The sequence below is a fragment of the Melozone crissalis genome, unplaced genomic scaffold, assembly GCF_028551555.1.
Source record: "Melozone crissalis strain CALT ecotype California unplaced genomic scaffold, PUWL_Pcris_2 ptg000029l_1, whole genome shotgun sequence".
Classification (NCBI taxonomy): Eukaryota; Metazoa; Chordata; class Aves; order Passeriformes; family Passerellidae; genus Melozone; species Melozone crissalis.
This window is the reverse complement of record NW_026535807.1, coordinates 16,849,266-16,868,425: the sequence shown is the minus strand read 5'-3', so window position 1 is coordinate 16,868,425 and position 19,160 is coordinate 16,849,266. Positions and strand designations below refer to the sequence as shown.

Here is a 19,160-nt window from a genome sequence, read left to right as displayed (position 1 = left end):
CAGCCAAGCGCCGAGCTGGCCACGTGCATACCCTCTGCTGCAAAAAATGCTTTCTGTCCACGGGCACTTGGCAGAGGGACTCGGGGGTTTGCTGGTGGGTGCTGCTGCCCCAGGAATTGCCCCGGGACTTCTTAGCTGGGCACTTGACTGCCCAAGGCAACCCTGGTGTGTGGAGGCAAAGGTGTGAGCAAGAACCACCACAACCCTAAGTGCAGCCATGCATGGTGGTAGCTCCTCGAGAGAGAAGTGGGACCCATCTGGAGCAGGGGACAGCCCTGATGCTGCCAACCCGCAGCATCTCCTGCCTGCTGACAGGCTCGTGCAGCCGATGGACCTCCAGGGCCTCCCTCCAGCTGCTGGTGTTGGCACGCACGTCTGTGCCTGCTGGCTGCCATCAGCTGCCGCGGGGACCGGCCTTTTGAAATATTAATTGCCACAGGACTAATGAAACCGCAATGTCCCGAGGTGCCTCCCAGGGCTGTTCCCTGAGGGTAAGGTTGTTCCCTGTGGTGACATACCTGTGAGCTGGGGAGCAGCGGGTGTTGGTAGAGGGAGAACCTGTCCTTGCCGGCTTCCTCGGAGGTGGGGCTGATGGGCTTAGGGTCGGACAGGGAGCGCTGCATGGTCTTGATGGGGCGCGGCAGCGTCTGCTGGCGCTGGGCTAAGTCGGTGGTGAAGTGCTTCTGTGGGGGGACGTGGGCCTTGTTCAGCCGCTCACTGGTGGCAAAGGAGGACTCCAGGAGACGATGGGGGGACAACGGGGAGACAGGTGAGTAGAGGACCTGGGGAGAGCGGGGCGGCTGGCGGGTCACCAGCTGGGAGAGGGATTCAGCTGGCAGATGGGATTGGTAACCAATTTCCAGGGGATCTGGCTTCTTCTTCTCAAACTTGCCCAGGGTCTGCTGCCGGACAGCGTGGGGGTCCAGGGGGCCTGTGCTCACTATTTGGAGGCTGGTGGAGTAGGGTGGGATGGTGGTGGGCACCGTCAGCTGGGGGACCACGACGCCAGGTTGGGGAGCTGGCTCTGGCTCTGTCTGGCAGGCCAGGCTCTCACCCCGCTGTGTCTTCTCTGGGGCTGAGATGTACTTCACGATCTCCACTCGGGGGTCATGGGTGGTGATGTGAATGGAGGGGGAGACGCGGAGGAGCTGGTCGGGCTCTGTCTGCACTGAGCAGTCGCTGATGGTCTGGATACCCACGCTGGCTGTGCGGGTTGCCCCGTCTGTCTTGCCCTCGGTGCTGGCCTCAGTGTGCCGTGAGGCCCTGGAGCGCCGGCGGCGCACGGGCTGCTCCCACTCCCCGCTGTCCTCCTCGTCCGTCTGCACACTGCAGTCAGCGCTGCGCCGCGTCCGCCGCCGCCGCGACAGCATGAACCGCTCCTCGCCGTCCTCCTCGTCTGTCTGCACGCTACTGTCCGCCATCTTCCGCGCCGCAAAGGTCTCCTTCTCGTAGGCATCCCTCAGCCGTGGCATCGAGTTCCTCTTCTTGATGCCCCGGCCGGGCTCCCAGGACTCCTCGACTTGAAGTGACATGTCTGAGGCTGAGCTGCTGAGTGGCCGCTGTGGCATGGGGTAGCGGGGACCAGCAGGCCCCTCTGGGGGTGTCTGGCCCGCTGGGGGCCATGCCTGCCCATTGTGTGGCAGCACCCGCGGTGCCTCAGCGGGCCCCTCGGGCGGGCGGGCAGTGGGCTCCACGGGAGTGGGGAAGATGGTCTTCTGCCGCTTCTGCTCCTCCAGCTGCTGCTGCAGCTGGTGCTGGAGCTGGTGGATGTGCTCGAGCTGGAGGCGCTGCTGGGCGAGCTGCTCCCGTTGCAGCGCCAGCTGCGCGTGCCGCTCCTCCTGCTGCTGCTGCAGCACCTGCTGCTTGATGCACTGCAGCTCCTGCAGCTCCCGCTGCACCAGCAGCTGCTCCTTCTCCCGGTGCCGCTGCAGCTCGGCGCGCTCCCGCTCCAGCTCCTCCTGCAGCCGCAGCTGCCGCAGCTTCTCCAGCTCCACGCGCTCCCGCTCCAGCTGTAGCACGTGCTCCTGCTGCTTGCGCTGACGCTCCTCTTCCCGCTCCCTCTCCTCCCGCTGAGCTCCATCCAGTGGTGGCTTGGGCGCTGTGGCCACTGGCCCGCTCTCCTTGGGGGCTGCTGGTGCTGCTGGTGCCTCTGCACGGGGGGCAGCTGGTGGCGGCTCTGCTCTCTGCAAGCCACTGGCAGGTGTGGCGGGGGCAGCGGGTGCTTTGGCAGCAGGAGCAGCTCCCACCGCTGCCGGGGCTGTGCTGGCGACGGGCTTCCCCAGGTAGACGGGTGTCTCCATCATGGAGGCTGCTGGGGCCGGCCGACCTGGGGCCGGGAAGCGGTAGAGTCCCTGTGCTGCAAGTGGGACACGGGGAGTGACAACTGGCATCCTGGCCAAGCTGGCCAGTGGGACTGCAGCCACACCACCCGGGCCGTAGGGTCTGTATAGCCCACGCAGCATGGGCCGCAGCACGGAGGCCGGCTGGGTGGTGATGGGCAGGGTGGAGGCGATGGGGGTGTTGATGGTGGAGTAGATCATGCCGTCGGCAGCCCGCACGGTTGCGGTGGAAGGAAGCATTTGCCGGATGGCGCCCAGGCGGACACCAGGAACGTTGTACTGTGCCAGGTTGCTGAAGCCCTGCCGTCCCTCAGGGAAGGTGGGGTTGTACATCCCACCGGGTTTGGGGGGTACAGGGCCCTGCTGCTGAGCTGCCAGCCCCCCTGTGGCCCCCTGCCCGGTGCTGGGGCCATAAGGCAGCACATCAGGGCCGTTGGCATGCCGGCCCCCGTACTGGTCCATGGAGTTGAGGGCAGCACACATGCGGCTGATCTCACGTGCTGTGGTGGCACTGTAGTGGGCCAGGCTGGACTCCTGGAAGCTGGCCAGGTCCCCTCGGTGTGAGAAACGGTAGTCAGAGTAGAGGTTGGAGGCCGAGCTGTACCTCCGCATGGGGAAGGGGTGGCTTAGCAGCTCTCCTGGCTGGCGGAGGTCAGAAAAAGAGCCGTACTGTGGCCCCTGGCCCAGGTAACCCCCTTCGGCAAAGCCCACACTGTAGGAGTGCTTCATGGTGCTGAGGTCCACGGCCGCATCACCTGCTGGGGCAGGGAAGGGCTGATCTCCCTTTGTGTGGTAGTAGCTCATCCCAATTTCAGAGAGGTTTGTGTCCGACATGGAGGAGTAGAGTCGTCCAAAGGCGCTGGCTGGGTAAAACTTCTGCTCCTCATAGAGTGCAGGTGCCGGGGCCGGCTGCTCCCGGTAAGGGAAGGACTCTGGCAGCTCTGGCTCTCTGCTGCCATACATTGGTCCACCAGCTTTCCGACCAGGCATCACTGCCGCCTCCCCGGTTTTCTTCTCTGGCATCTTGGAGGTGGGGTTGAAAGCACCTGTGCAGCTGCCACCAAAGGGAAACTTGTAGACCATGTCACAGCAGGCCACCTGGCTCTCTGGCTTCACGCCCGTGAGGTCCAGGACGTTGGCTGGCCCCTCCTCCTTCAGCACTTTGGTCACCGGGCCAGTCGCTGCTTCCTCCATCTGCACCATCATCACCTGGGATTTCTTGCCACCCAGGGCAAGGAGAGGGCTCTGGCTCTTCAGCTCTACTGGCACTGCCCGGTACACCTCCGATCCTGGCTCTGGTGGGAAGGCCTGTGGGAGGCCACTGGCATTCTGTGCCCCACCGGTCTGTGTGAGGAGCACATCCTTCTTCACCATCTGGCCTGGCATGCCGTACCTTGCAAATTTGGTCTGAGGGGCAGCAGGAGGCTCGGGCTTGCCACTGGCCACCCCGCTGGCTCTGACAGTGGCTGTCTGGACACCCTGCTCCACCTGCTTCACCTGCGCCAAGCACACTGGGCTCCCAGTCCCCTGCCCAAAATCCACACGGCTCTGGAAAGGGTCTCCATAGACCATGGGTTGCTTGGACTGCGAGAGAATCATGGGAGAGGCGATGGCCAGGCTGGCAGTGCTGGCTGCTGCGATGATGGCGTGGGGCTGCTCCTGGGCATTGAGGTTGATGATCAAGGGCTGGATGGCTGTGGACTGCCGGTTGGGGATGTGGTCCAGGGTCAGGCAGTACTTCCTGGCCTCAGTGGCCAAAGATGTGAGATCCATGCCTTGGTCTGTTATGATGATGGGGGCAGACTTCAATGCGGTCCGTAAGTCCACAGCATTGCTGCTTGGTACCTTGGGCCCTGGCTCCACCCGGGACGTACCGGGGATGGAGGAGATGCGGCAGAGGGAGATGTTTTCTGCAGGGAGTGCTCCCCAGCTGTAGAGTCCCGTGATGCCATCAGGGGCTGAAGTCACGGCAGGTGCTTTCTGGGCGTGGTCCTTCACTGGCTGTGCCCTGATGTAGGCACCTGTCGGCTGCTCTGGCTCCGGTGTCTGGGTGTAACCATGTGCCAGCAGCTGCCGGCTTGGCCTGGTGGGGGATGAAGTGGGAGATGTCAGGGCGCCAGAGCTGACTGGCTTGGTTTGGCTGGCTGCATCGGCCGCCAGTGTGATCACCATGAAGGGGGAGTCCTGTGAGGACGCCTGCCGAGTCAGGCGCGGCGAGCCCGCCCGGTGTGGTGTCTGTGTTCCCTGCGCCACCATGGGGGAAGAGGTGTCCGGGCCAGCAGCAGGAGCAGAAGGACCATCATAGGAGAGCACTGGGCTCTGTGTCTGTGTGGAAAACTCTGCTGTGGCCTTTGTGGTGCGGGTGGGACTCTGCGTGGGTGAGGTGGGTGAGAGCGGAGGGCTGGAGCTCTTGAAGAAGGTGTATGTCTTGGGCAGTGTGGCCTTGCTGTCACTCACGGCTGGGATCTTCTCCCTGGCTGTCTGCACGCTAATCTCCACCGTCCTGGTTCTGGTGGTATCCTCGGTCTGTGAGCCATAGCTGACAGTGCTCTTTGATGGAGTGTAGCTTCTCCCAGCTATGGATGGGGCCTCCAGACTTGGTGAGCTGTAGCTCTGCAGTGCACTTCCAGGGCTGCCTGCTGCTGTTGTCACTGTGCTGGTGCCTTTGCTGTAAGCATAAGGAGTGGTAGTAACCTTGGATACTGGGCTGGGTGCTGCTGGGGCACTCTGGAGCTTGCCTAGGTCTTGTCCCTCTTTTGCAAAATGCTGAGTGACCCGGACATCAGGAATAGTCTTGCCAGTGCTGCTGTCGGAGCTGGCGAAGGAGACAGGAGCAGAGAGCTGTGTGGGGCTTGTGCCAGGGGTGAGTGGGCCACCGTTCTGCTTCAGCAGGTCAGCGTAGGCGCTCTCTGCATTGAGGAAATGCTTCTCCTGGTACGCCTCCTCCTGCCCCTTCACCTTCTCACCCAGATCAAAGGAAGAGGACTGGTGCATCCTGGAGATGCTCTTCGAGGTCTGCAGGATCTCCTCGTACACCGCTCCTGCCTTTGGCAGGGCACTGGAATAGTCGGGCTGGGAGGGGCGCGTGAGGCTGCCGTCGTACTGGTATTCCTCACCATATTGGTAGTCAAAGCCGTTCTGGCCCTCAGTACTGCGGTAGCCAACCTGCTGGAAGGTGCTGCTGTAGGAAGAGGCAGGCTGGGCCTGCTGGACCTGCTGCTTCTGCATCATCTCTGCCTTCCGCATCATCTCCTCATAGGCTTCCTCGGCGCTTTTCAGGGGCTTGCTGATGGGCTGGCTGGCAGCACTCTCCACCTTCTCTGTCGGGGAGTACAGTGACATGAAAGTGGGCAGGTTGTATTCGCTGCCAGACTTGTACAGCTTGGAGGTCACAGCGTCAAAGCTCTCTGCTTCTGAGTCAATGGAAGGCGAGTACTCGGAGCAGGAGGAGCGGTGCAGCTCCTCCATCTCTGCCGCCTGTCGCAGCTCCTCTGTGGGGGAGGCGTCCTCGATGGGGGAGAGATTGCTGGGGGGGGTTTTGGAGCGCTCCCTCCTCCGCTGGGCCCTCAGCTCCTCCTTGTCACGCTTGGTCTTGCGCGCTGTGCTCCGGATGCGCTGCTGCTCCACCTCCCGCATCTTCTCCTGCTCCCGCAGGAGCTCCTCTTCCTCCCGCATCTCCTCCTCCTCAGATGAATCCTCAATGGTGGGCAGCAAGGGGCCATGTGAGCGATGCCGAGCCTTCCTCTGCTGCTTCACCTCCTCCAGGCGCTGCCGGCGGCTGGGGCTGCTGTCGCTATCCTCCTCCAGCGAGGAGATAGAGGTGGGTGAGGTGCCCGAGGTATAGCTGGGCGTTGTGGCTGGCAGGGTGGAGGAGTACTCGCCCCGTGAGCGCTCCTCAGGGGAGCCTGTCAGGCTCTCCATCTCCAGCTCGGGCTCCCGGTCCACACTGGTGTCTGGCTCCTGGCCAATCTCCATCTCCCGGCCATAGCCAGTTGTGCTGTTCAGCTCGATGGTCTTGAATCGCCGCAGCCCACCCTGGGCCGTGCTCAAGTCATCCCCCTCTACTGCCTCCACCTCTTTGCTCTCCTCTCCTGTGTACATGCTGCTGGCACCGTGTGGCAGGCGCCGCTTGGCCGACGCTGGCTCTTTGCCCTTCTCTGCCTCGCTCTTCTGCCCAGCTTTGGGGATGCTGTACTTGGTGCGCCCATAGCCTTCCTCCTCCTCCTCGAGGTTGTCCTCCTCAGCACTCATCTCCAGGATCTGTCTCCGCATGAACTCCTCATCTGTCACCTCTGCCTCCTGGCCCTTGGTCCGGGGGGGCACTGGGGAGAAGCCCCCCTCGCTGCTGTCCTCCACATAGTCATGCCGCAGCTTGCTGCCAAACTCATCTGAGGACTCTGCACTCTCCCGCCGCTCACGCTGGTTATCCCACTCCTCATCCTCCTCCAGGATGTCTTCCAGCTCCTCATCGGAGTCAAAGGCTTCAGGGGTGATGGAGAGGTACCGTGGCCGCTGCTGTTGCCGCTGGTCTTCCTGCGGCTCTGTGCGGCTCTTGCTGCGCTCAGGGGACTGTGTGGGTGCACCCCGGCCTTCCAGGAGAGGCCGCATGCTGCTCTCCAGCTTGGTGAGCTCAGAGGGGCTGGGGGGGCTTTGCCCAGCCAGCCCAGTGCTGCTCAGCTTCTCCTCTTCCTGCTGCACCAGGCCGGTGATCTCGCTCTGGGAGCTGGAGATGCCGTCGGAGGAGTAGCCGGTGTCGCTGAGGCTCTGGGGGCTGCGGGACAGGTCTGGGGGGTAAGGCTTGCTGCCGTCCTGCAGGCAAGGAACAACACAGCGTCACATCCAGGCAGCTCCAGAGCTGCTGCTCATAATTCCCCCAAACTGTCTCCCAAGGAGCACACAAAAAGTCTGGGCACCACTGGGAGCCAGCCCAGAGCAAAGGATGGGGACCACCCTGTGTCCCCCAATTCAGTGGCACATCAGTAACTTGTCTGTGCTAATAAAGGCAGGTTAGAAGGTGTGCTGCAAGCAGGGGATGGTACAGGAAATGGCCCCGGGCACAAATACATTGGGGGACTAAGAAATACGTTTCAAAAACTGGGCCCCCAGCCCCCAAAGCACCCTTCAGAAGCAGGGCTGGCCCCAGGATCCTTGCTAGATGCCAGCAGAAATAAACAGCCTCCTTTAATTGGTTTGACAATTAGGCAGTGTGAGGGACTGAGCCATGGGGACTGTGCCATCACACCCAGCCCTGGTGCTACTGGCAGGACCTGCCACCCTGCCAGAGGCACCACAGACCACTTGATTTTGGGGACCCAAGGAGCCTCTTCCCTGGGGGCTGCACAGCAGCGAGGGGGGCAGCCATTCCCTCCTAGCTGGTGGGGACCTTCTGCCATGTCCCCTCCCCATGGGGGGCTCTGCTGGCTGCTGCTGGGATGGTCGCTTGTGGGGAAACACCATCCCAAGGTAGGCAAATGTTTCCCCAAATTGTTATGAATTTTAGAAAAAGTGGGATAAAGAGTATGAAAAACACCCACTGCTGCAACATGAAATGCTGGAAAATGAGTTTTCCATTTGACAACAAATCCCAACTACTGTTATATTATTCAAAAGAAGTGCTGAGGCCAGACATGACCTGAACTATTGCATTTTGCCTGAACTGATGTAACCCTAATAAAAAGAAGGCAAATACCAGCATGCTGCCATGGAGCCTGTGAAGGTCCTTCCCCATTTGTGGGCACCACTACTGACAGAGGCACAGCTCAGTACCAGGCCAGCCTGGGGCAGGGTGTGGTGCCCAGGGATGCTCAGAGCTGGAGGCTCCCTGAGCGCTCACCTCCTGCTCCTTTGCCCGTGGCGCCTCGGGGAGTGCCTGGCTCTCCTTTCTCTCCACCTCTGCTTTGGGGGTCATGCTCTTCCCCTTTGGAGCGATGCTCTCAGGAGCTCTGGAAGGCTCCGGGGCAGCTTTGGGCAGGGGCTTTTCCTCTGCCGGCACCGGGGGCTTCTTTTCTGCTGGCGGTGGGGGCTTCTTCTCCGCTGGGGCAGGGCTCGGGGTCCTGCCCTGCTCAGCAGCGCGGAGGCTCCTGGCGGGCGAGGGCTGCTGCTCGGGGGGCGCTGCCTCGGCGGGCACGGGTGCCGGCGTGGGCGCTCTCTGCTGGCCGGCGGCGGGCGGCTGGTGCCGGGGGGAGCCGCTGGATGGAGGCTTCGGGGTAGGCAGTGGCATTGGGGCAGGGTCGCCGAGGCTCCCTTCGAGCAGCCGCTGAGTTTGGCAGTTCAAGCACAGCCATTCGTTCTTCTGCAAAAGAATGGAAGGAAAAGTTCTGTTGAAATTCTGGGAGCTTCACCCCAGCAGGGATCTCATCACGGAGGAGCTCTGCTGGTGGGACACCCGGCAATGGTGCAGAGGATTTGGCCCCTCCAAACCAAATAACCGGCTGTGGAGGGGCATGCAGCGTCATAGCCATACCCTGCAAACCATCCACACCCAGCTCCAACCCATCCCTACCCTTGTCCAGAACCCAGAGATGTCCAGCCAGAGGTACCATGGCTGCAGCACAGGGATTGCACACTCTCCCCACAACCCCTCAGCATCACCAGCTTTTTCATTCTTCAGCCTTGTGGTATTTCAGTTTTAATGAAATTAAACAATCAAAGGCATATTACGACCGTAGCTTAACACTTCTCAGCTCCTACAGCTCCTCTCTCGCTCTGATTTGTTTTCTTTGATACTATAAAGGTTTAATAGCATAATCATAACACTTATGGCTCTTTTTTCTAGGTTAACAAAAATACTGGCTACACAAGTATGCCAGAATTTCCCAAAGATATTACCCAAAGTACACGCTGTGCAGGAAAAGAACAAGACAATCTTGTCTAGTGAAATTCTCAGCAAGAGCTGTCGTTTTATGGCCTGCAAAAAGCAGAGGCAAGCGGGGCTGTGAGTGGCAGAGAGCCCACAGGGCTAAGGCAGGGGCTCTGCATTAAGAGATCAGAAGCACTTTCCTCCCCCAGGTCGCCCAAGGGCTATTTTTACCCACCCAGGAATGTCCAGGAATAGGGGCCTGACATTCCCTTCAGTTTAGATGTTTCAGCATCTTAAATCTCTTCAGTTTTGCTGCTAACAGCACAGTATGCTCCAGGTTCTTTTCCCAGACTTCTCCTTTGCTGCTCCATGGCTCCCAAAGCTCAGGGTGGCCAACCTCAATGGGTGGCTGGTCCTGAGGAGCTGTCATGCTGTCTGAGAGGTGGTCTTGGTCTTCATCTGGACCAGCCTGGGGCCAGGGCTGTGTGCCCTGGGATCCCAGAGGCCATGGTCTGCCTGGAGAAGATTGGGTTCATCAAAATGACATTGAGGAAATAGCCTCAGGTTGCACTAGGGGATGTTTAGATTGAGTATTAGGAAAAATTTCTTCACTGAAAGGGCTGTCAAGCACTGGAACAGGCTGCCCAGGGAAATGGTGGAGTCACCATCCCTGAAGGGATTTAAAAGATGTGTAGATGTGGTGCTTAGGGACAGAGTTTAGTGGTGGCCTTGGCAGTGCTGGGATAACAGTGGACTCCATGATCTCAAGAGTCTTTTCCAACCTGAACAATTCTGTGATTCTAATCTATGACTAAATCCCACACCTATGGGACAGCAGAACTGTGACAGCCTTGTCATCTGCATCCCAGGAGTCTCCAGGTTATGGTGAGATGCTGGAGATGCCTTGCAGCTGGTGGTGGCCAGGAGCAGCAGGGCTTTCCCAGGGACACATCTTCACCTCTGCAGCAATCCAGCCCAGGAGCAGCCATCCAGCCCCACGCTCTCCAGGGAGCACAGGGGCAGGAGGGCTGCTCCTGCAGAAAAGGGGCAGGTGTAAAACATCCTCCCACACCCAGCACCCTGCAGCAGCCCCTGCTCTTCACACAAACATCTTAAGAATACATTAGGGCTTTGGAGGGCCATTAAAAAAATCCCTTTCAGCATGGTAATATTTAATTACTGCTTAATCAAAGAGAAAGTCTAATTAAGGGGCAAGTGCAGCCTATTGTATCTTAATGATTGCATTTGTCTTCTTTTATTTCAGAACTCATTCCCGTGCCTCTGAATCAGATCTGCTTGCCCCACTCTGCTGTGTAATTATTCCAGAGCGCAGAAGGAAATGTGATTGTGTGACACAAATTGAAACCATGCCTCATGGAAATACACAACCTTTCATTTTTCATTCAGCAATCCCATTTTTCTTTGCCAGAGCTCCCTCCCTGATGCAGGCAGTGAGGGCAGGGCACAATGCACAGGGGATGGGTTGGATGTGCCAGGGCAAAGCTCAGCCCAGTTCCTGCCCATACCTGTCTGCCACAGCACCACACCAGCTCCCAGCATGGTCCTGAAGGAGCTTGAGGAGATCAGCTTGCCTTGAACAACCCAGCCTGCCTCACTCAGATCCTTTACACCCTCCCTGAGTGGGGCTTTGGATATCCTAATGATGTCCCAACCTACCAAACTTTGGTGACTGGGGAGCTCTGCATATGTGATGGGCACAACTGCTTTTGCCCTTCCAGAGAAAAATTCAAGCCAGAAAGACCATGAAGGCCAACACTGGCCTCCAGTGCTGCAGATGCTGAGTGCCAATCAGGTGCCCTTCAAGGAGCCCATGGAGAGGCAGGTGTCACTACTGGTGTGATCTCATCAGCACGAGGCTTAGGGCTCCTGCACAACCAGACAAGCAAAGCACTAATGTATTCCATGGGGATGCCCATCCCTGATCAGGCTGGATGGGGCTTTGAGCAACCTGGTCTAGTGGAAGGTGACCCTGCCCATGGCAGAGGGACTGGAATGAGATGAAGGTCCCTTCCAACACAAATCGTTCTACGGTTCTATGATCTGATGTCTCTGCAGGTTGGTCTGAGGCTCCTCCCTGAGGTTCCTCCCAGCTGCGGCTCTGCAGCCATTCCTCTTGGCAGCTGCCCCAGTTTGAGCAGCTCACCCTGCCATCCTGCTCTCGTAGATGTGACAGCTCGGCTCTTCATGGGACCGCACTGGGAAGTGGACAAGGGAACAATCTCTATTAAAAATAGCTCTGCCAAAAAGATTGTGGAGCTCCACTCTGAAATGCCCCTCGTCTTTCAAAGCAGGCAGGAAGGCCAGGGTACAGAGGGAAGGCAGGAACCGAGGAAAGGCAAGCAGAGAAGGTCCTTGGGCTTTGCCAGCTGTGAGAGGTGCCTGCCAAGCCCCAGAGACACTCAAACTGAGAGACTGGCATATGCTGAGTTTGCATTTTCTCTTACTGGCTTTTCCTTCAGCACCTCTGGGATCTTACATGCTGAGGAGACCCTGCTGACAGTCCTGCACCCTGTGCCTCAATCTGAACCCCTGTGGAAAATCATTGTGAGGTTGTGGCACAAAAGCAGCAAAGGGATAGCTGAATTTCCCTGAGCTGTGGGAGAGCCCCATGCCTGTCACAGCCAGTGCCACATGGAGCTGTGTGTGAGCACGGACCGTGCTGCAGCAGCCAGCACAGCATTTGCCATCACAGCTCACAGGGGCTGCAGTGAACGCTCCAGCAGCAGCAGCTGTGAGCTGCCCAGCTCCCACAAGCACATGAGGGAGAGAGAAATCCTGCCCACGGCAGCTGTGGGAAGGTGGAGGCAAGCAAAGCTGCCCATGCCAGTGGGAATGCCTCTGGTAAACCATTCTGAGCTCTTGGTTCCACCTTTAAGAGACCTCTGCAGCCCCATCAACCCCAGCACTGACACCTGTCATGTGTGTGAGGGCTAAATCCCAGGGGGATTTAGGATGTGAGGATGCTGAAGCTGAGGCCCCTCCCAGCCTTGTGCCGGTGACAAACGATCCGATCCGTTCCCGTCCCTCTCCCGCAGCGTTATCAGCTCGGTGTTTGTTATCCCACAGCACCTCTGCTCCCTCTCACAGGGACTGGCTCTGAGGCAGCTTCCTCCTCCACAGAACCTGGCCTCAAGCATTTCCCAGAGAACACGGCCAAGGGGATTAAGCTGCCCCTGAGAAAAATGCAAACGTTGGAGGAGCGGCTGCTTTGCTAACAGCTTGTAAATCCCCATTGAGATTAACCAGATCCCACGAAGATAATAATAATTAGGCTGTATTTAGTGCTTTACATGGCCAAACCCGTGGATGCCCAGGAAGCCAGGGTGCCCCTCGTTGGGGTGGAAAATGGGTAAGGAGCTTATGGCAAAGGCACAGCAGCTTCTGTCTGTCTCCACACTTAAAGATGCTGGAAACCTTGGCCCTGACCAGGGTGAGGATTGGCCTTTGCTTGGCACTGAGGCTTGCTGCCTTAGAACTGTGGTGGTGACCATGGGGGGGTTTAACCAAGGGGAGCCCAGTTATGGGGAGCTGGGGCTGGTGAAGGCTGTGGCATGCAGGGAAGATGGGCAACACTGCTGGGATGCAGAGTGGGCACCAGGCAGAGGAAAGCATCAATAATTAAGGAGAGGGATGAAACCAAAGTGTGCCTGAGATGCCATCTGAAATGAAGAGGCGCTGGCACGGCAGGGCACACTGGAACACAGCCAGCCAGAGGAGGGGGGTGAGGCCACTGGGGGCTGCCCAGCCCAGCTGGTTATCAGCTTACAGCCTTTGAGGGTCACTGCCCTGATTCTTCGGGCTCCCTGCTTTCTCTGCCTCCAAAAAGCTGGGATTTCCAGAAGAGTCACAGGAAAAGTGGGTTTCTGGAGAGACAATCAGTGCTGCTGGGGTCACAAGAGGCAGGACAGAGCCCTGGGGGCAGGACATGAGGGACTGAGGGAAGGCAGCTTTGGTTAAGACATTGCATCTAAGTGGGAACGGCCATGCCAGGTTTCACCTGTGCACCATGAGAATGGCATCAGGGGCTTGGCCACAATTCCTGCCAGCTCTGCTGAAGGGGCAGCAAGTGCTGTGCCCATGGCTGCCCCTGCTCCCCCTGGGGTAGGGGGATCAGCAGTGAGGGCTGCAGGGCTGGGGTGTGCTTGGCCCCCCCAGAGCTCCAGAGCGGGCTGGCAGGTGGCCACAGCCCTGCTGGCCAACCTCCACCGGGTCTTACCCTGCAATTGTTTCAATTTACTAATGGGCTACAACAAAACTGTAATTAACTAAAATAGAAGTCTTCCTGCATAATTCTGGTCAACGTTACCACTTGGCAAGTTAATTAAATGCTCAATTCCCCCAGCGCCGCTGGGTTTTTTTAATGATGGAGCCAGAGAGCATCAGCATCACAGTTAAACATGAATCCTCTGCTCAGTGACTTGGAGGTCTGAGAGGCTTGGTGGGAGCCAGTGGTGCCAGAAGCTTCCCAGCTTCCCCAGTTAGCTGCTGGTTACCAGTCCCACCATCCCCATCAGCCCCTAGGCCCTTTGGCTCAACCTCTGCAGTGCCTGGAAGATGCTCAGCCATGCTCTTTATCCCCACACAAACTGCTCCCCACAACCTGACCCAGGGACTCTGACCAGTTACTTATGCTCTTCAGCATCATTTTACACAAACAAAACAGTATCTATTAAAATAGTGGGACAAAAACCTGTACAAAGTAAGATAAGCAGCATGAGGTACAAGTATCTCGCAAACCAGATCTCATCTCCCAGCATTAAATGCAGTGAATCTCACCAGAATATTTCATTTATTTGCTGACAAAGTACTGTGCAGGGCTCATCACTGTGACAGATGGATGCCTGGAAAATATGGAAAACACTTCTGGTATCTGAATCAAGATCCAAATTAACAAGAACCTCATAAAATCACTTCCCAAGCCCTCTTCTCAGCCCCACTAGCAGGAAAGCTCCCTTTAGGAGGGCTCCTGACAAGCAGACACCTTTCACACACCCTCCCACGGCAGAAATGGGGGCATCTCACTGTGTGATCCCAGTTCCCTAACACTCTGCATCCTTGTGCTAAGAACACTGCAGCTCTGACCGTGCTGTGCATGGTTTTTAGCACAGTGTTGGAGGAAAGGGACTAAGTCATGCCTGATCACTGGCTGCCAGGGCTGTTTCAGACCCACCTCAGGCAATGCCCGGGCTCTGCCTGGCAGGTTCCCCACCTTCCAGGTGCTCCTGTGCCTTTCTCTCTCACAGCTCTCTCAGCCAGCAGCCTCCCCAGGCAATCCTGGTGCTCACTCATTCCAGATGCCAATGCCTGAACACTGGCTGATGCTCACTCCCCCTTGGATTCTGCCCATTATCCCAGCTGAACTCTCCAGAGCCCCCCAGATCCCCTCCCCACACCTCTCCAAGCACCTTTGACTAAGCTGCCACAGTTTTGGGACACAGTGGGGGAAGGGGGTGTGCTGACCAGTGCCAAAGGCTCTTCTCTGGGATGTTGGATTACAGAGGGGAGGATGTACAACAAAATCTGACATGGGGATGTTCACAAAGGGTGCTCTGAACAATCATGTGCCATCAGCAGACAACCACAGGCCTGGTTTTCCCTCCACCCCAGCCCTTATCTCTCCTAGGAGGCTGAGGCAGTGATGGGATTTGAAATGAGGGCAAGGAAACAAAGCGTGCGCTGTGATGATGGAAGCACCAGAGATCAGGAGGAGAGATGGAGCACACAGAGGAGGTGCTTGTGAGATCTGCATCTGGGGGGGGAACACACCAGAGGCAATTCAGGTGCCCCAGTACCAGGAAGGCACTGAGACCAAGGGAAACTGGGGCCAGCAAGCACAAAGGGGCATCCCTGGGGAGAGCGTGGGGTTGTGTGTCCCACACCACCACTAACAGCCACCTCCAGGACAGACAGAGCAGAAAGTACAGGGTACTACCTTGATTGTGCCTTTGTTTGCTCTAAAACTACCTCAAAAACCCACTCAAGCTAGATACAGAACTGTCTGCATGTTTGCTAATGCACACATGCTAATGCAATGCTGCTTCTGAAGCTTAGCATGTGTGTAGATGCAAAGATAGATAGATAGATAGATAGACAGACAGATAGATAGAATCTGTAAACAAAAAAGCACTAAAGGGAGCTCCCAAGCAGTGGTGAGCAGAGCAGGTCGTGTCTCTGGAGCCCAGTGGGCACACACTGATGCCTGCCAGGCTGGGGGAGCAGTGGAGCTGCCCAGCATCCTTCCCCTCACCACTCCCACCTAACGCCGCAGTTCCCAGCTCCATCTGCAGGGAGAGGCAGAGAGGGGACTGCATACACCTCAGGCAGCTGAGTTCTCCTCAGCTGCCAACTGCTCCACACTAATTGACTTCATTACCATCAACTGGGCAAGTTTTAGCACAACCCCGGGCTTGCAGATCAGCTCCCCTGAAAGCCACCACAGTTATTTCAATCCCTTGCTATTTATAGCATTTGACTAAGCCACCCAGTGATGTGTTTTCCAGCAACAGACTATTCTTATCTGTTCCTGTGGCCTGTCTCAGGCTGATGGAGCTGATGGTCCCTCCCCTGCTCTATTTTAAATGTGTGTAATGTATTGATGGCCTTCACACTGCAATAATGTGATTAAAAGCAGCACAGGGTAATGAGCTGGCCGGGATGAGCTCTGCCTCACAGGGCCTGTTTTCTGCCTCTCATCTGCTCCACTTCATCCCTTCTCTGTGCTGGGACCTCTCTCAGGTGGAAAACAGACACAGAAAGAGAGGATGGAAGAAGCTGCACATGATGACTGAGCACTGGAGCTGCTGTCAGCATGTTGGGAGAGGACATGAGCAGAGGCATCTCCGAGCCCTGTGACAGCTGCAGGGAAGATGGTGTGTATTGCACCAGTGCTCCCTCCCCAAATCCACCCAGAGGGGACCTGGAGCAGTAGCAGGGTGTCAGCTCCACAGCCCATCCCCTTTACTGGTGCCATGGAAAGGGGAAGGCAAGCAGAGATGGGCAGCCAGACAACAGCCAGGTGCCAAAGTGGCCATCACTGTCCTGTTCCTTGTCTGTCCCTTCTCCTTGCCATGTCTCATCCCAAGGATAATGCTCCTTGCTTGTGGCTGCAGTAGGGATGAACCAGCCCTGCATAGCACAGCCTGGGGGTCAGCAAAACAGCTCCCACAGGGCCTCCCACCCTGCAGCTCGATCCTGCACACAGCCAGCGCAGGATTATTGCAGCTGAAAGTCTCTGACTGATGAGTAATAGCAATGCTACCCTCTGCCTGCCTTCGAGGAACAGCTGTGCTCTTGCCAAGTGCAGCTTAGCGCGCTGCAGCAGCCGCGGCCGGGCCGGTGAGCAGAGGGGACAGCGCCGCACGGCTCTGCGGCCCCAGGAGCTGCACACGGGGCTGTCACACCCTGGCCACCCCAACCACCTGCAAACCACACTGGCCATGACCTTGGCTCAGGGCATCCCTCCTGTGGCAGCGGTGGAGGCGGAATCATAGAATTATGGGGTTGTTTAGGTTGGAAAAGAGCTCTAAGATCGAGTCAAACTGTTACCCCAGCACTGCCAAGGCCACCACTAACCCACGTCCCAAGTGTCACACCTGCATGTCTTCTAAATCCCTCCAAGGCTGGTGATTCTACCATTTCCCTGAGAACCTGTTTCAGTGCCTGAAAACTTTCTGCAAGGACATTTTTCCTAATATCTAATCCAGACCTCCCCTAGCACAACTTGAGGATGTTTCCATTATCCTAGCACTTGTTGCTTGGGAAAAGAGACCAACCCTCTCCTGGCTACAGTGTCCTTTCAGGCGGTTGTAGAGAGTTGAAGTTTCCCTCGAGCCTCCTTTTCTCCAGGCTGAGCCCCCCAGCTCCCTCAGCTGCTCCTCAGTTGTGCTCCAGACCCTTCCCCTGCACTGCTGCCCACTGCAGTAAGTGGATGGACTTTTTGGAGTGCTGACCTGTGGACAGGTCTCCTGCTCTGCTGTCCCCTGGGCTGTCCCAGGGCTCCCAGCATGGGTCCTTCCCAAATCTGGCTTGACAGAATCTGAGGAAATTGCTACCAACTTTTCCTTGTTGTCAGGAACTATGGTGTTAGTCAAGCTCAGATTACTTTTTGATATTGTTATTTCACTGTTGGACCCCAAAATTTTTATTCCACAGAACTAGGAAAGCAGCTCACCTTGACTGACCCAAATGCCAAGGGGACAGTTGGACATCCCATTTGGGACATCTGGCTGGGACCCCAGAATAAACCCCAGCTCTGGCATCCAGCTGAAGCCCCCATAGCCAGCACCTCCCACCCTGGAAGCTTCTGATCCCCTGCATCCCTGTGTGGCCATAGCCACGAGCCAGGCTCCCCCCTGCTCATCCCTGCCCATCTTCCATCCCCTCCAAAATTAGGGCAGCTGCTGTGGCAGGAAGCACCTTCTGTATTTTTGGAGCTTGAAAAAAAAAAAAAGAAAAAAAAATCCATTTTGAACGACAAGAATGTTTCTAAGTCAAAGGATTTAAACTATTTTGCAATCAAGGAAGTGTATTTCCAAACGAGCTGAAGGCGAGAGCCTGGGTGCTGTGTGGGCTGTGTGAAGGGGCTGCTAAAAAAGGGTACACAGCTGTCCAAAATTTGGAAACCGGTGCTTTTGCAGAATATATATAGACATCCCTCCCCACTCAACATATTTCCTTCCAGTTCATTAGATTAAAAAAAAAATTAAAAAATAATCAGTAAGATATTGAGGAGACCACTTTGATGCTTTTGGCTTGTCTAAAAGCCATGGGACAGATTGGATTGCCCGGGCTGTGGGTGAGCATCCACTGCCCTGGGAAGGGCCTGCTGAGCAGCAGGGTCACTGCCATGCTCCTGCACTGGCACACACATCCAGAAAGGAGCCAGCTGCCTTTGGGAATGGGAAGCAGAGGTGCCAGCTCCCAGCAGGGCAATGGTGGTGGAGACAAACTTGAGTTTAACATGGGTTTCCCTGGAGATGGTTAGGAGGAGCCATTCTCTCTGTTACTATCAGCCACTCCCATCTGCACCTTGTCACCCCTCAGCACTTGGGTCCAAATTTCACATTTCACCCTTGATTTCCCACAGTTGCCACCACTGCGTAGCAGCTTTGACACTCATTTATCTCTGCTGTTATTTCCAGTCTGGATGTGCTCGTGCTTTTTCTTGGCCATTGGTTATCACCACACATCTTCTGCTACTTTGACCATTACCTGATGTTTCCTTCTGCAATGAGCAGGTGGAGATAAAACTGCCCCTGGCCTGGGATGGACTCAAGATGGAGCATCTTTCCAGAGAAGTGGGAGAAAAGTCATGTCCAGGTTGGACAGCTGGAGGTGCAATGATGGGAGGTGACACGTGAGCATGTGCTGAGTATTTAAGAAAAAGAAAAATAGCAGGAACAAGAGAGCAAATCTGATGCTGAAAGCAGTTTTCATTTTCTTTTTCACTGAGCCTTACTATTCCTCTCTGTTTCATCTCAGAGAAAGAACTAAATTAACTACCAGCTCAGTTCCAAGAGACTGGATCCAAATGGATGAAGTATTAAGAAGATTTTCTGTTCACAATAAAATCCAGGCAACAGCATTAAAGCAGCAGAGGGTTTGGTCTGCTTTTCACAGATTAGCTATGGCTGTCCCAAGGACAGCAAGCTCTAATTTTCCCATTTTGCTCCAATGTGACATTTATGGAGATGTCTGGATCATTCACAGTCATTGCAGACCAGACTGGGAGAACCACCATCTAACCATGGAGAAGAGAGGAATGCAGCTCTTGTTCTCCACCATGCCCAAGCTCCCTGTCCCTTCTCAGCCACACTCAGACCAGTTGTTCCCAGCACAGCCTCCCTGAGGGCTGCTGGGCTCCTGCTCTGCACTGCCAGGGCTGCACCCACTGAGAAGCTGCCTCTCCTCAGCAAGCTCCAGTGCCACCCAGCACAGCTCCCCTCCAGCAGCCAAACCCACGAGCACTGAGCCAGGAGTCTGCTTTCCCCAAGTGATAACAA

General features: G+C 56.7%; 1 protein-coding gene across 2 annotated transcripts in view; it reads right to left on the bottom strand.

Annotated features, from left to right (window-relative positions):
* Positions 1 to 19,160, bottom strand: part of BSN (bassoon presynaptic cytomatrix protein) — an 87,044-nt gene that overhangs the window by 5,647 nt on the left and 62,237 nt on the right. For both annotated transcript variants that reach the window (XM_054280675.1, XM_054280676.1), the window contains 2 exons: positions 8,173 to 8,631; positions 519 to 7,148 (listed from right to left, as the gene is read on the bottom strand). In XM_054280675.1, coding sequence (XP_054136650.1) covers positions 519 to 7,148; positions 8,173 to 8,631 — 7,089 coding nt within the window. The remainder of the gene's footprint in view (positions 1 to 518; positions 7,149 to 8,172; positions 8,632 to 19,160) is intronic.